The sequence below is a fragment of the Conger conger genome, chromosome 8 (genome assembly GCF_963514075.1).
Source record: "Conger conger chromosome 8, fConCon1.1, whole genome shotgun sequence".
Classification (NCBI taxonomy): Eukaryota; Metazoa; Chordata; class Actinopteri; order Anguilliformes; family Congridae; genus Conger; species Conger conger.
In genome coordinates, this window is record NC_083767.1 from 41,071,857 (window position 1) to 41,087,708 (window position 15,852).

General features: G+C 43.7%; 1 protein-coding gene across 2 annotated transcripts in view; it reads left to right on the forward strand.

Annotated features, from left to right (window-relative positions):
* The first annotated feature begins 89 nt into the window (after positions 1-89).
* The window catches only part of wash1 (WAS protein family homolog 1), a 40,654-nt gene continuing 24,891 nt past the window's right edge, over positions 90-15,852 (forward strand). For both annotated transcript variants that reach the window (XM_061251430.1, XM_061251431.1), the window contains exons 1-2: positions 90-214; positions 14,680-14,820. In XM_061251430.1, the coding sequence (XP_061107414.1) occupies positions 207-214; positions 14,680-14,820 (149 nt within the window). In that variant the 5' untranslated portion in view covers positions 90-206. The remainder of the gene's footprint in view (positions 215-14,679; positions 14,821-15,852) is intronic.

A 15,852-nucleotide genomic window follows, 5' to 3' on the forward strand; every position in this document is an offset into this window, starting at 1 on the left:
ATTATATTTGCTTGAATTTAAAGCACAAGTACATTAGTAATCCACGGTGATAGCCTATACAACTATTGCAGTTAGCATAGAATTTGGCAAAGAAACTTGTCAGGCAGTAGGACCCCGCGGACATACGTGTGATCAGTGGGTATTGGAGCGCGTGAGAGGAAGAAGTTACACGCACGTAAACATAGTACTAGCTACGATTACAGTAAATGGTCAGGTAAGCAGGTGCTCGCTGTTTTTTTTAATGTATTATTCATAATTGAATGACAGATGCGAAGTTTAACCTGGGTGCTTAGCTTTCTTGCAGCAGGCGTGTGTATTTAGAGCTTTGTTGTGTCATGGGCCTTGAAGAAGCGAAGCCAGGGAATGTCCATTCACGGTCTGCGGGCTTGATGAGCATCGAACAGCTCCATTCAATGACGCGGGCAATTGCTGCAAATGTTTGCATTGACGTGATGGCTATGTACGGTGCAGGAGTGAATAAGTTTACAGCAAAACACTCGCAATTCAGTGAATTAGCTCATGATCTATCTGGTTAGCGATGTCAGTTATTGGTGTATAGTTAGTCCTGGTAATGTTGTTTGCTAAGTTAGCTGGCTAGTTATCTAGCCTGCTGAAGGGTGCTATGAGCACACATGCCAGACACAAAAAATGATAAATAATAATCTACATTTAACACATTCTGCTGCGCGTCTGCTCAAGATTGGCTAGATGTGTTTATTTAGAACGACAAAGCACACGTATGTGGGTAATGCAGACAGTAGTTGTAGGCTAATTGTGCTTTTGTGGGCATTTGGTTTCTGGCGGTGACTGTCATGTGACTCAGTGAAAGAACACCGGCCAGAGGCTTGCGACATAAGTTACAGTACTTGGATTTCTAATCAAATAGAAATATTTATCTTTTAGCTGACTCTGTAACCAGAATTCTGCTTTATGTGTCGCTAGCCGTCTTCTCATCAGCGATCGCAGCGCCGCACGATTCTAACAGCATAGCGTTTAGCAAGCTGTCAATGCAATTATTTCGTCCCTTCACTGGCCAACTTTGAAGCCAGGATGTGGCCATTCCATACCCTTTTTGCGTAAGATTGGTAACGGTAACATTTGGTTGCTCTTTCGACTGGGACGTCCTGCTCCGTGCCAAATACAGACCCCTTGATTCTTAGAGACCATTTTGCTTTCATTATTGTCCAATGCTGCTGGTCTGGCGAAGAGCCCACAATATTACTCAATCAAACGTCATCTGAATGAAATTGCCTATTAGACGAAATTCGCTTCTTCCTGTGAACTTTTGTGCTGTGGCCAAGTGGATCAGCTTCTCCTCATGTGACACCCAGCGAGTTTGGAAATTGGATCTCTTCCTGGAGTTAGTTACCCCTGTACGGTGGGATACCGTATATTTAAAGAGCCAATCCCCAATTTATAACAGAACGTTACTGTAGAAAGGTCCATTCTGTTGTAGATTTATGACGATATGACTTGCACTTGCTTCTGGTTATTTTATCTGCGCTGTGCTGTACCTGGTCTTATTTGCTTGTGTGATACCTTAAGTCAGACAGGATAGCTTGACATTGCTGTCTGTGCCTTTTGTAAAAATGATCTTCAAAGGTGTTGTAAATGCCAGAGTATTTAGGCCTAGCTTTTTTCAGAATTAAGCAAATAATCCTGTTTGGTTGAGCAGCCATGTAGAAATTTGTAGCGTTTGCTTACGCAATGGACTTGTTTTAGGGAGCCATATCATGAACACTTGGAACAATTCTCAGTTTTAGGACTAGTCTCTCTTGTCTACCAGAGTTAATTGATATTTGGCACTGGGGTGCATAATATTGCATTTAACTCGAGTGGCAAATGTAGTGCTAATTGTTCACAAGCATCCAACTTTTAAAAGTGCCACCAAATGCACTACTCAACCAGATGTAAAAGCAAGAGTTCTTTCATACATTTGTCACCTGGAGTGAAGAACCAAGCGATATTATTTTACTTTTCATCAATATTTACCTGTAATAGATTCAAGGGTGTTAGTTATTTTTCTCCCAGAGTCTTGCATCATGTTCTTTTCTGAGTGATGTTTGTTGTTTGCCCAGTCGAGCAGAATCGTGTAGCATTAGCATAGTGTCTCAGCTCTAGGCAGCGTGGGATTGTGGGGGCCTCCGCTGGAGGTGGAGTTCTTCTTCTTTCCTCTGCGCTGCGCCCTGGAGGTACACAGATGTTGCACGATTGTTTATCTTCTGGAAGTCTGCCGACTCAAGTCGGTACATAAGGGATCAGAATTACATTTGTCTTTCCTTTTTGCAGATACTCATTTAAAGTTTTATGTGTGACTGAACTTTGTTTTGCCCCTGCTCTGGAAGTCATTAACATGATAGTATACAGCATTATACATCATGATGAAGTATGCAAACAGCAGCCTTTCATTAGGAGCTTTGGCTACTTCTTATTGATTTGAACAGGTTTTGCCAGAGAGCCCAAACCTGATTGCCAGATACACCACTGTATGTTTTGGAATAAAGTACTGCGTTTTAACAGTGGAAAGGTTCTGTCTCAATCACAAATTTTGATGTGCAGGAGTCAACTTTTAAAAAAAATGGGATACAGCCATAGTCAATAATGGTCAGATATCACTTTGACAGACCATCATTAGTTAATCATTCACAGTGAATTCAAAATGAAATGAAAGATAACGAGACATAACTGTAACAACCTTGTGGGTTTATTTACAGTGCTGATGTAAATTCTCTATAATACTCCATAGACATTTTCCTGTAAATTAACTTTTCCTGAATTAATATCTAGGTATGACAGCCATCAGTGGTTAACATGGGTAGCCTAATAAATAAATAAATAAAATAAAATGCACTTATGATGACAACTATGTTTAGAACAGCATTTCATGTGTATTTTGCTAGTTTCTGGATGTGATGCTTTCACTTATGGTAGAACCTATGCACTTGTAAGTCGCTTTGGATTAAAAGCGTCTGCCAAATGACTAAAATGTAAATGTAAAATGTACTCAACTTTCCAGAAAAATAGATTTATTGATGAATTAATTTGGGTTGGTGGGCCGGTGCATGTGCATGCGCCATTGTTGGTGAGGTTGTCTCTCTGGAGCTGGTCTTAGTTATACCCTGTTAGTGAGCCTTTGCTCACTGGAGAGGCGATAGCCCACCTTGGGGGGAAAGGTCAGAAAGCGCCCCTCAGATAAAGCATCCATTTATGTAGATTATCAGCAAACCCCTAATTCAGCAAATAATTGAACTAATTATATAATCAAGATATAATCTGAGGTGGGACACACTGCCCTCCATGGCACTGAGTTAGAGACCACAGGCCTGAAATGAGCTTGCCTCCATTTTGACTGATGGAAATAACCTGAGGCCTGTGTGTTAGTGCTGGGGGGTGGTGTCAGCTTGGGCAGCTTTAAGCCTCCTGGCCTGGCTCTGCGCTCCACTACAGAGTGGCAGGGTGCTGGCACTGGTCCTAGACCCTGTAGAAGCCGGAGCCATAGACTGTGGTGAACAGGGAGCTGCTTTTGTGGCTTCTTTTGTCGGTCTAATAGAAGTTGCTGAAGTATATCAGTGTAATAAATTCAATTAAGAGAACATCCTGCCCTCTATGGGAGTTTTTCTTGTTGAAAATGTTCGGATGTTTCTTCTCAAATTGGAACCAGTGGCGGTGCCCTTTTCGCTAGCTCTGCTGTACATGCTTAAGCTCTGATGCTAAAGTCATTCCACCAACGCATTTGCATGTAAGCCAGTGGGACTATAACTGCTGAATTTAACGGAATATGGTATTAGGAAAAGCAACTGCACACCAAAAGAATTAGCACTAGGCGCTGGGACACAGGAGCAAATTAGGATCAGAAAAGAAAAGACGCTCGAAAAATCTAATCATGGTGTTTAGTTTACCGTATAAACGGTTGGGGCTTCGACTACATTGGTCTTCGTCAGAACACTGATGAAGCTCTGATGGGCTCAGATGAAGATCGATGTGTTCCAACCGTCAACCGTTCACATGGTAAACTAAACAGCATTATTTGTTTTTTTTGGAGCTGTAAGCCTAGTGTACAAGTCTTTTCTTTTCTGACACAGTTCAGACTACACAACTGGACTTGTTTGCAAACTTGTAGCATACGGGTGCCTGTCTTTGTTAGCAATACAGAGCTAACATGGGCTCTGTTTCACAAAGCAGTGTTAGCTGGATAACTACACTGAGTAAAACCAGGGACCCTCCCAAATCTGGAACATGGACTCAAGTGAACAGAGATGTTCTGCATTTTACTCGGTGCAGTTATCCAGCTAATTCAGCATACTGGCTTTGGTCAGCTTAAATTCACCATTTCCCTTTTGTGCATACCCTGTTTCGATAGCTCAAGGGTGTCTAGTCTTATGGGAAAAGTGCCATTGTGGGTGCAGGTATTTGTTTTAGCCCAGCACTGAGACACCTGATAAAGGCCTGGAACTCCATAACTAGTCTGATGCTCAGACTTTCAGCTACAGATCCCATATTTTTGCTGAGCAAAACAAAACTAATACATTTTGTGTGGTAGGAAAATAAAAGGAGTGAGAAAGGAAATGTGTGTTATTAATTCAAATTAAACTAAAAATAGGATTCTTTACAGTGCTGGACAATTACTTTTACAGAGATATGACCATTTCAATGTTTATATTTAAATATTGCCACGCTACTGTGCTCCAAAAAAAGCTCTCTTATGACTGATCAGCTGATGATGACATCATTCTCTCATCACCTTGTCATCGTCAGGAGGGAACTTGAGACATCTGTCAGGGCGTTCTTATTTTTGCCCTGTTTCTGACATCATCTAGCACAGCTGCCTATGTCTCAGGCAAACTCTCCTGAGACTTTAGGATCTGCAGTTCAAAGAGGCAGTTTATCAAGGAATCGAGCATTTTTATGTTCTTATTGCTCTTTGGCATTTAAAGCTTGGGTAGGCGATCTTTGGGCGCGAGCAGAATCTGGGCAGAAGAAGAAAGATTTTGAATGTATACAGCAGCGAAAAACCCACCCCCTCCTCTCCAGTCAGCCTCTCTGGGACGCGCGCCACAATTTTGATGGGCAGGTAAGCCCGCCTCCTGGCTGAAGGCGGCCCTCATTGGATGTTAGCTACAGGGAGTGATGAAAACAGAAGTCCCTGAAAATCTGTCCTGGGACAGTCACACATGTCAGATTTTTTTCCCAGAGCAGTTGGTTTATTGCTAGCAGTTGGAAGGTGAAGAGAATTTCTCCCAAATATTACCAAATCCTACCTCATCTTTAATAATCCCAGTCCCTCTGTGGTAGCTGTAGCTAATATTTCCATATTTTGTCTCATAACTTTATTAACTGTTACTGTGTTAAACAAATCAAATAGAGGTCTTCAGGTGTGTAAAAATACACTTACAATTGAGGATAGTAGGTCTAGTGGGCGGGTGAGGTACTAGTGTGGCCAGATCATTCAGTTCCAACTCATCCAGAAATGAGATATGTTTCCTGATGTTCCTTCTCTCCAATTTTGTTCAAATATATTTTAAGTATGCACAGTTTAAAAATGCTCTGCAGTGATTTGACTTAGCTGCAAAGTTTAAAATGGAATGGAATATTGGTGTGGGTTGTAACTGGAAACTATTATTACAGTATTATTATTATTTTTGTTGCCGTCGTTGATGTTATTTGGTTCAGTGCACACTATGGTGTGTTTGCAATCTCTCGTTAAACTTGAAATTAGTGCTGTGTCATAAGAACTGACCATACATAAACGGCTAATTATTCTGGAGAGGATATAGCTTAGCCTATTCAAAGGGCTGCTTCTAAGAATGAACAAAACAACACAGTTGCAGTGTTTTCAGGTGATTAATTTGCACATTCGTTTTCTGGGTCGAGGTTTTTTTCCACAGGAGACTATTCCATCACTATTCTCCCCGCGTCGCTCGGCGTTAATTGAAACTTGGGTCCCATCGGACGGCTAAAAACATTAAAAAGCAGATTTATCAGGAACGCAAATGGCTTCTAAAATACCTAGTTTACTCACTTTACTGCTTAGTCTATATTTCATAATGGCTTTCCCAACTATTTCTAACATAGATTTTTATTTATCCTTCATTTTATCTGGAAAAACCATTTGAGATGTTTTTTTGTTTTGCACAAGGTAAAGAATAAAAGCAGCAAACGTGAACATGGGCTGAAAAGAATGTTCCAGCAAAGTGAAACAAAAGCCCAAAGGGGCTCGGACAGAGCACTTTCCCTGACAGACGTGTCAACAAAACTTGAATAAGAAAAAAATCTAATTAACAAGCGGTGGCATTGGAAAAGTGGACTGAAGGAGGAAGAGAATGGATTGATATGAGAAGGTGAAAGGTCACTGTAGCAGGAAGTGGAAGACTATTGCAGTTCTTCTGATGATGAGGTAAAATGTTCCAAAAGTGAAATTGGAAATCTGCAATAAGTCTAAAAAAAATACCCGCACAGAGGTTGTCTGGTTATTATACAGTTCGGTCCAAAAGCCTGAGACCACATTGACCAAATCTGGCAGGTTTTTTTAATGTAATTCTGGAAATAAACAGAAAGTTTTAGGATTTAAAAAGGAATCATCAGGTTTTGCAAAATAGAAGCATTTTCAGTGGTCTCATACTTTTGCCCCCCCCCCTGTATATCTTGTAGTATAGTGAGATTTAAATCGAGAAACGTATTGACTGATTTGAAAGTTTCATCGTCAATTCTACACAGTGGACCTGTCATATACACACGGTTTAAATTTAGATGCAGGGTTTCTCTTGAATGAAAAGGAGGCTTAGGTGGTATGCTGGTCGGGCTGTGCCATCACTTAACATCTAAGTGATGCACTCGCTCTTTGAATCTAGAGTAATGAGCCGTGTCGTCCTTCCCATTCGCTCTGTGAAATGTCCACTTCCAGACGGCGTCGTGCTCTCGCCGTCTGGCCACCTCAGGTGCAGGTCTCATCGCTGTTTGATAAACTTGTTTGTGAAAAGGTTGTGTGTCTCGCCTGTGGCTTCGTAGCTCAGGGAGATTAGCCTGTCCTTTCCAAATTAGTATTCAACCCGCTGGAAAAAATATATACATTCGGGAAGCGAAGAAGAAAACGCAAGACGGTAATCTGGATTTCGCAGGGCACCTGTGAAGTAAGGCCACCCTTTTAGCACGCGTGTGTGCCCCGGTATCAAAGCGCAGGGGAGCCGTTCTGATCCTCCGCCAGTTCCTGGGTGGAGGAGATCCAGAGCTGCGCGCTGTTTGGGGCTTCAGTCTAAGCCCCCCAGCTTCTGCTTCCGATGGAGAGGAGGACACATCAAACGGAGCCACGTTTTGTCCTTTCAGCCGGCGACGCGATGTACGATAATGAACGCGCTAACCGCTAATCGTGCGCTAACAGGCCTCTGAAAACACAGCACATGAATGAGTAAAAGAGTGAGAGAGTGTGAGAGAGAGGATGAGCAGGGTTCAACCGCTTTCCCGTTCGCCTGGGGCAAGGAACCCAACCGGCTGTCTGACGAGTGAAACTGCTCAGCAAATCAGCGAGTGTGGATTCATGGCTAGTTTGATTGGTTCACGTTTCCGTTTGATACTGCTAAGTTAGCGCAGAAGTTGTATGCGGGAAGAAAAAAGGGTTCCAAGGTGGGGGTTACACTGGAGAAGTACAGCAGCACCTCATATGGCATTGCATCACATTTGAAGGATGAGACTAGAGACTAGAGTGCCATGCGACTAAAGCAGCTGCCATGTGCGGCAAACCGCTTTAATGCTCTTCGTTTCACTTCCTTTTTCAGTCACTTTCCCTGCCATTGTGGTGACTGCAGTGATGGTAAAGCAAGCAGCCATTTAACCTACCCCCCTGAATTTCTTCTTTTTTTTTGTTAAGTCTAGGAAGGGCTTTGTAGCAAACATAAACTGTAAGTGACCATGGCAAGATTTGCCCCAGTGTGGAGGTAAAAAAAAAAAAAAAAATTTATAAAAAGTTCTCAAACATGTCAGTATGCATTTGTGAGGCTTTGATCACTGGACAGACAAGAGGCTGCCTGTCTCACTAGCTAGCTCACTTGCTGCAAATCTCCATGTCGCTGCCCACTATCTCCTGACCTACAGAGCCTAGGTGAGGTCACTATCTCCTGACCTACAGAGCCTAGGTGAGGTCACTATCTCCTGACTTACGGAGCCTAGGTGAGGTCACTATCTCCTGACCTACAGAGCCTAGGTGAGGTCACTATCTCCTGACTTACGGAGCCTAGGTGAGGTCACTATCTCCTGACTTACGGAGCCTAGGTGAGGTCACTATCTCCTGACTTACGGAGCCTAGGTGAGGTCACTATCTCCTGACTTACGGAGCCTAGGTGAGGTCACTATCTCCTGACTTACGGAGCCTAGGTGAGGTCACTATCTCCTGACTTACGGAGCCTAGGTGAGGTCACTATCTCCTGACTTACGGAGCCTAGGTGAGGGGTATAACTCTCCTTCCCGCTTCCTGCCTGTAGACGGCCGTATCCGCGCTCGGGATTTGGCCGCGGTCATTCCAGCGGCGTAATGCGCGGTGAATAATCGATGCGGACGGCTCGTTCCTGCCAGGGCCCGGGCGCTAGGGCTCGTCTCCCCTCTCTCTCTGAAGCGGGCGGCCGCCGCGTGATCACCAGCCGGCTGTAATTGAACTTGCCTTTCCGGAATGTTCCGGAAAGCTCAAAGGCTTGGCGGTGGTCACGTCTGAGCCCTGCCTCTCGCCAACGGCCCTGTGGAACGGTGCGTCAGCAGTCAGGCGCCAGGACGACTTTCTTCCACTGCCATCACCTGAGTGTTCAGCGAATGCTAATTCTGGCAGTCAGATGAGCACGGACATGTCTTGCGAAAAGCAGAAAAAGAGGACATTTTATGAGCGACCCCAGGCATTCTACAAGCAGCCAACTTGAAACTTGAGGATGAAATGTGTCTTTGTTCAAAGAAGACAAAGATGTCTGTCGGCCATTTTGAGAATACTGACAGGAAAATGCATTACATTTGATTCTGATGTACTCCGCAGTTTAATGTAAATTACAGGAAAACAACAAAGATGATGTAGACAGTACTCTCCAAAAATAACTCCTAATTTAATTGAAGGGAAAAAAAACCCACTGATACTATTTTTAATGCACAAATGCTGTGGAATTAGCATAATGCTTCATGAATTATTTTTGTTTCACAAATAAGCTGCTGCCAAAACACTCAGGAAGCGCATGTGCGATTACATGAGCTGGTTTCATCTCCAGTAGGAATCCCGCTGCATTGTGTGGCTTCCCTGGTGGTCTGTGGAATATATCAGGGTCCTGTAGGCAGGAGCCCTGTGTTTTCATTTGCAGATCCTGGTCCCTGGGTGGTCAGGATGTACACACATATCATATCAGTCCTGTGCATTAATCACTCAACAACATGACTGTTCTAGTCATGTCCAGCAGCTGATGTAGCTAAGCCAAATCCTATTGGTTGACAGTCAGGGCAACATCCATCCAGACATTGAATGATGATTCAGGATCAAAACTCTTTTAACAGCAAGGGTCATTTTCTCAAATGCACATAATCCATGAAGGTCAGGTTTCTTGTTTGCCATTTCTCACAAAGTATTGCAACCAATCAGTTCATGACATGCTATTGGTACTCCGTACATAGCTTTGCATATCTTTCAGTATTGTGCTGTATACATCCTGCCATAGTCATCGTACTTATACGATAATTGGCCGACTGCGACAGAGCCTGATGTTTACTCACTAACGTGCCTAGCTTAATGTACAGAACATGGAACGGTAGCCTAATTGTTTGTTTCAGTTGAAGGATCACTCTGGTGATCAGAGCTCACTCTACTTGTGTCTTTTCTTTGATAGCTCCCTCCCTGCTATTCGTGAGAAACGCTTTTTCGAATCAGCCTGGGTTCGTCTCTTAGAATAATAATGGCGTGGATTCACTGATCTCTGAAACATCTTGATGGCTGATCTCATTCTCGGCTGTGTAAATATACCAGAAAGATCGGTGAGTGTGGAGCATTGATGTATTGAGTTATAGCTGATGATGAATGCTAATTTCATCGCCATCTGTTTGTGTACTGAGCTGATGAATCCAAACAGTGAATGCAATCCTGATGACTTTTTTTTTCCATGGTTGAAATTGACTTGTAGCTCCTATGTGCTTGCAAGACGAGTTGTCTTTGCTTCTCGACACCTTATGCAGTACAGTGTGTAGGTAGTTACGCAGTGTTTCAGCGTGTAGCCTTGACAGCCAATTTCGAGAATACTTAAATCGTGACTGAAATTGTTTTAATAGTAGTTACTGTATTTGTCCAGCGTCTTCTGCTGTTTAATTCCACAGGGAGTTAAAAGTTTTTCATTTTGAGTGTGAGTCAGTGCAAAAAAACAAAGTATGTTCTTCTGCGAGTTAAGCTTAGTCTCTTATGTGTTTTGGCAAATTCTAATCTCTCTTGCTGTGCTGTACACCCTCCAGGTTATTTGACTTGAATTTCCTATTAGCCATTATTGACATTGTCAGCATCCTCCATTTTACCTCGTGTCCAAAGGCCAAGAAGTTTCATGAAAATTACATGCAAATCATGGGCTGCTTTTGGAAACAAAATGGCGGCGTGATTAAACGAAGGTCCTGTGTGTCCCATGGGGGAAGTTGTCACAGTCAGCCGTGAGAAACCGCAATGGATCTGTCGCTACGAGCCCGAGAGCAACTCTTTGCCACTCGATAGCCATTAGCTACGCTTCAATGGCTGCGCAAATCAATGGGCCAAAAGTGACAGTTTGCAAATTCAATTCCGTCAGCGATTTAAGAAAAGTAGCTTGGGTGTACCTTGGATTAGGGACTGTCTTCAGTCAAATAGCAATGCATCTCATTTGAGTAGCAACAGAAGTGTTTTCCTTCCCTCCGCTGTTGTTGAAATCACTGACTTTGACAGAAAAGAAAATGGCAAAAAAGTCTCTCTGTGTTTTAGTCTTGTAGTGAGACATAGAATGTTATTTTATCCCTCTCAAGTAGAAATAAAATTATTATCTTAAGTTTAAGTTACTTATTGCTTGACAAGTGAAGTTTTCTTACTGCAATGGCAAATGAGTCAAACTGTCTCACCTCATTGGCAACCTTTTGTCTTATTTACCAAAAAAAGTAACAGAAAAAAGATTTTGCATTTAAACATAAGACTAAAATACTGAATTCCTTTTTGGTTTTAGCAGCAAACTAAAAATGCATTAAAAATGCATCAAAATACTTTGAGATTAATGAAATTTCTGCACTTAATTGATTGAGATTGAGTGTAGCTCATTTAAAGGCCTTAAATTGTTTTGATGTTGTACCTTGTGTTTTTAATCCTTGCCCCCCCCTCCCTCCCTGTGAGTGATTAATGTCCCTCTGGAGAGACCTCTGGCATCACGTCGCGGTGATGAAATTAGCCTCTCACAGGGTGGTGCGGCTCCCACCCTTCCCAAGCCCCGAGTCAGTTTCTGCACACTGAAAACCGCGAATGCAGTTTCCTTGGCAACGGAAGCTACTGTGCATTGATTGAACCTTCGCTCTTATCAGGAAAAAAAATAATAAAGTTTTCTAAGAGCGAGCTAAAACAGTCTGTGTGAGCGACACAGGGCAGTCTGTGCTACCTGGCACCAATGAACCTGAGTGTGAATTCACTGAATTTCACTTAAACACTTGCATTGACTTCTGTTGTATTAGCTTGATAGAGGTGGGAAGTTAATGAAGTATTTCGGGTGGTTTGTCTGGCTGAATAGCACATCTGCAGTGCCTCAGGGCTTGAACTTGCAGCCTCGTCACGAGCCTCTCACCGCATTAGCATATCTGAAATAGCCACCGAGAACGACTTTCGTCTGTAAGGGCCGGTGTTTTGGGTTTTTTTTTTTAATATTCTCCGGTGTGAATGACACCTTTCCTCCAGACGTGTGTTCTTGTCGTGTCCGGCGGAGTGTGACAGCGGCGCCCCTGATGGGCTGTGGGCTGAACGCGAGGCGGGCGTGAGCAGGACGCGCGTCAGAGGACACCTGCTAATCTCCGCCGTCTGGAAATGATGGACGCCCGTCGGCTGAATGGGGCCAGCCGGAGAATACAAAGAGCAAAGACGGCCAGGCGAGACGTGTGCGGCGGCGCTTGAGGCCCGGTCTCGAACCGTACGCGGGGGTCAGAAAGCACGGACTACCCCCATAATGCACTTTGTCGGAGTGGTCTCTACTCTGTCTGTTACCCTCTGCCCTGCTTCCTACCTGTCAGAATACAGCAAAAAATACCAAAGGAGGGCAGACTCTTTTTTATCTTCCACAGCCAGTAATACAGAGATACTCCTTGTATTACATTACCACATGGAATTAATTACCAGATCCATTCCATGTGGTGTTCTGACATAAATGCTCCTAGTCTCCTCCATTTCCAGCGAAGCCAATCTCAGAGAGCTGGCTCAGCAGCTCTTATTGGCGTTCTCCCTGCATGTGGCCTACGAAATCGGAACATCGAGGAGGAATCTATAAAACGCTACCCTAACCTGTTACGGTGTTCTGTGAACCTGGGACCCGGATCAACAGCGCCGTGTTTGGCGAGATGTGTCGGCGTAATAAGGCCGAGGTAACTCAGACTAGCACCTCCGTCGGCAGGGGGAGAGCCGAGGACTCGCAGGGAGGCGTCTGCCAGCTCGTCTCGGAGACTCCGGCTCCTCCTGCTCATTTTGGACACATTACTGTTGCGTCTGTTGATGTAGTGCTTGGCAGGCTAGCCCGCTCTGATTCACTTACACTCATCTCCCGGGCGACGTGCGAGGCTCTGTGAAACTCTGAATGGACAGAGCTGTCTAATCACTACCCATATCAATCAGTCATAATACCTCATTATTTTCACAGAGCACTGTGGTTGGCTCAAAGCATATGCTTTGAACTATTCATACAAAATTTTAAAAATGGTCTTTCCAAAGAACACGATCATTGGTTGGAAGCAGTGAGTCATTTACAGTAGCCGATAGGAACAGTGGTCAACAACCCTGGTCCTGGGGATCTACCATCCTGTATATTTGAATTTCAACCCTAATTTGACACACCGGACTCTACTAATTAGCAGCTCAATGGCCCTCAAATCTCTAGCTCTTGAATGAGGTGGGCTTTCTTAGGGTTAGAGTGAACCTAAAGGATGGCAGATCTCTAGGAACAGGGTTGGTTACCACTGCTATAGGATAACGGCCATTTCGGAGTACATGAAGCTTGGCTGTTCCACCGCTGACTGGTCTTTCTCCTGTGTTCCTGCTCTGTAAAAAACAAAAAATAAGTATCACAGCAAGTATTTAAGTCGAATTTAAACTTAAAATATTGTTTCTATTACATTTTTGGAAGAAATAAATATTGTGAATGAAGTGAGACAGTTTGACTCACTTCAAGATTTGCTAATGGGGGCAACCATAATTTAAAACAAGCTGATATTTTCTACTTGACAGACGAAAAAAAAGATTTTAAGTCTCGGTACAAGACAAAGGCAGTTCTTAAGACAGTCTTTTTTTTGCAGTGTGTGCAGGTTTTTGGTGCTCTAGTGCAACGCCCTCCTGAGCTCCTCAGTGTTACTGAGCTGTGCAGTAATCTCCCTGGATGAAGAGAACTCAATAACTCCACACTGCTCAGAGCAGTACCCCTGCCAGAGTCTTTACCCCATGTCCTTTAACAGCCTTTACACTGAGTGAGGAGAAAAGTTTGGCTGGACGTGCCCTGCATCCAAAGATGACCTATGGGCGAGGCTTTTAGTTTGTGCAAGCTTTGGTTTAATGCTTTCTCTGGGGTTAATGTCTAAAAGGCGATCTTTTTTTTCCTGAATATTTTTTTTGAGTGACTGCCACTCATGCAGGAATGGTAGCTGAAAGGTTAGAATGTGCAGTTCAAAATTCTCAAGTGGATATGGAGTGGTTCTGTGGCTATAGATCAGGGATAATCAAGTCTGGCCCTCTTATCCAAATCCAGTTCTAGGATCAGGTTCAGGTTAGTTATTTTCTCCCGGGTAATTGGTGCTAGTGATTGGCCTGTCTGTCTTTATACCTGACTCCCAGGTAAAGGGAGGGTGGAAAGCCAGCAGTTCTCAGCCACCGAGGACCATGAGTTGCTGTTCCCTGCTATAGATTATGGTCTATGGATCATTCTTAATCACGTGACGTAAATGGCCTAAGTGACGTGGCATCCATTAAAAAAATATTATGATGGTGCCTAGTCAATATTTTTTAAGATAAAGGTTGGATGGTTGAAAGTAGAAAACAAAGACCTAAGGGGGGAACTTCACTGATAGAATGCATATATGATAGAACGCATTAAAAGAAAACTTACCAGTGACAAAGTGATCCAAACAAACTTGGATATATTAAATTTTTTCTGATGGAAGATCTTGCCTACATATATTGCAAATCCTCCTTGCTCTTCTTTCTGTGACAACCTTCCATTTTCTTATCCCTAGTGGGTAATAATCTTTGCCAAACGTAAAGAAGACTTGTCTCTCCCCCGGTCAGCTCGATTTGAGCAACCATAAACTGCACATAACCATAACTAACCGGAATGAATCTGTGTTATCGCTGTGTAATATGCTTTGTCGTTAACCAAATATTTTGGTGGAAAAATACATTGAGTTCTAGGGGCAGTCTGTATCTGCTGGGCTCTGTGTGTGTGACGTGTATTAAGAGCGGTCCATATCTGCTGGGCTCCACAGGATGACCCAGAAGCACTACCTGGAGGGCCAGGTGTACTCTGTGCCCCTGATCCAGCCCGACCTTCGCAGAGAGGAGGCCATACACCAGATCACAGATGCCCTGCTGTGTCTGGAGAAGATCTCCACCGACATCTTCAGCAGGTATGCACTAATCTCACTAATATACACACACACTCACGCACACACACTCACACACCCACCGACATCTTCAGCAGGTACACACACACTCTCACTAATATACTCACACACACACACCGACATCTTCAGCCAGGTGCACAAACACTCTCACTAATATACATACACACATACACACACACACACTCACACATACCCACTGATATTTTCAGCAGATACACACACACACGCACTCATATACACACTCAACTCACACACACACATACTCAAACATACGCACACACACATTCTCACACGCACACACGCACACACACACACACACTCTCTCACACTCACACACACACACACACTCACACACCCACTGACATCTTCAGCAGGTACACACACACACACACCGGCATCTTCAGCCAGGTTCACAAACACTCTCACTAATATACATACACACATACACACACACACGCACTCATATACACACTCACACACACACATACTCAAACACACACACACACACACACACTCTCTCTCACACACACACACACACACACACACATACAGGCATGTGTGCATTTCATTAAAAATTGTGCATGTGCTTTTTGTTAGCAGTAAAATAATAATTACAGCTCTGGCCTGGGTTTCCCTGGACTGCTTTATTATTGAATAGCTCTCTGCTCAGAGACCATATATTACTAAAACATAATGGCTTCTACAGAAAGACCAAACTTTTCATCACTTCATAAGTGGGTCCTTAATTGAACTTTCGTCAGGAAATGAGCAACGGAGAGGACGATTTTTTTAACGGATGAAGGTTGTCCGGGGATATGGATTCCGCTTGCGTTCGGGCGGTACTCCGGGACGGAATTTGGGTCCGGATGGATTTTAAATTGTGACATCGATCAGCCCACTCGGGCTCGATAGCGGATGCGGAGGACAAGCAGCGGGCCCGTTGAGCCGCTCCTCGCTATCGGAAAACGAATATCGAATATCCAAACTGATCAGAGAAAAGCCAGCGGGTGTGTCCCGCGTCTTTGACGAGGACCT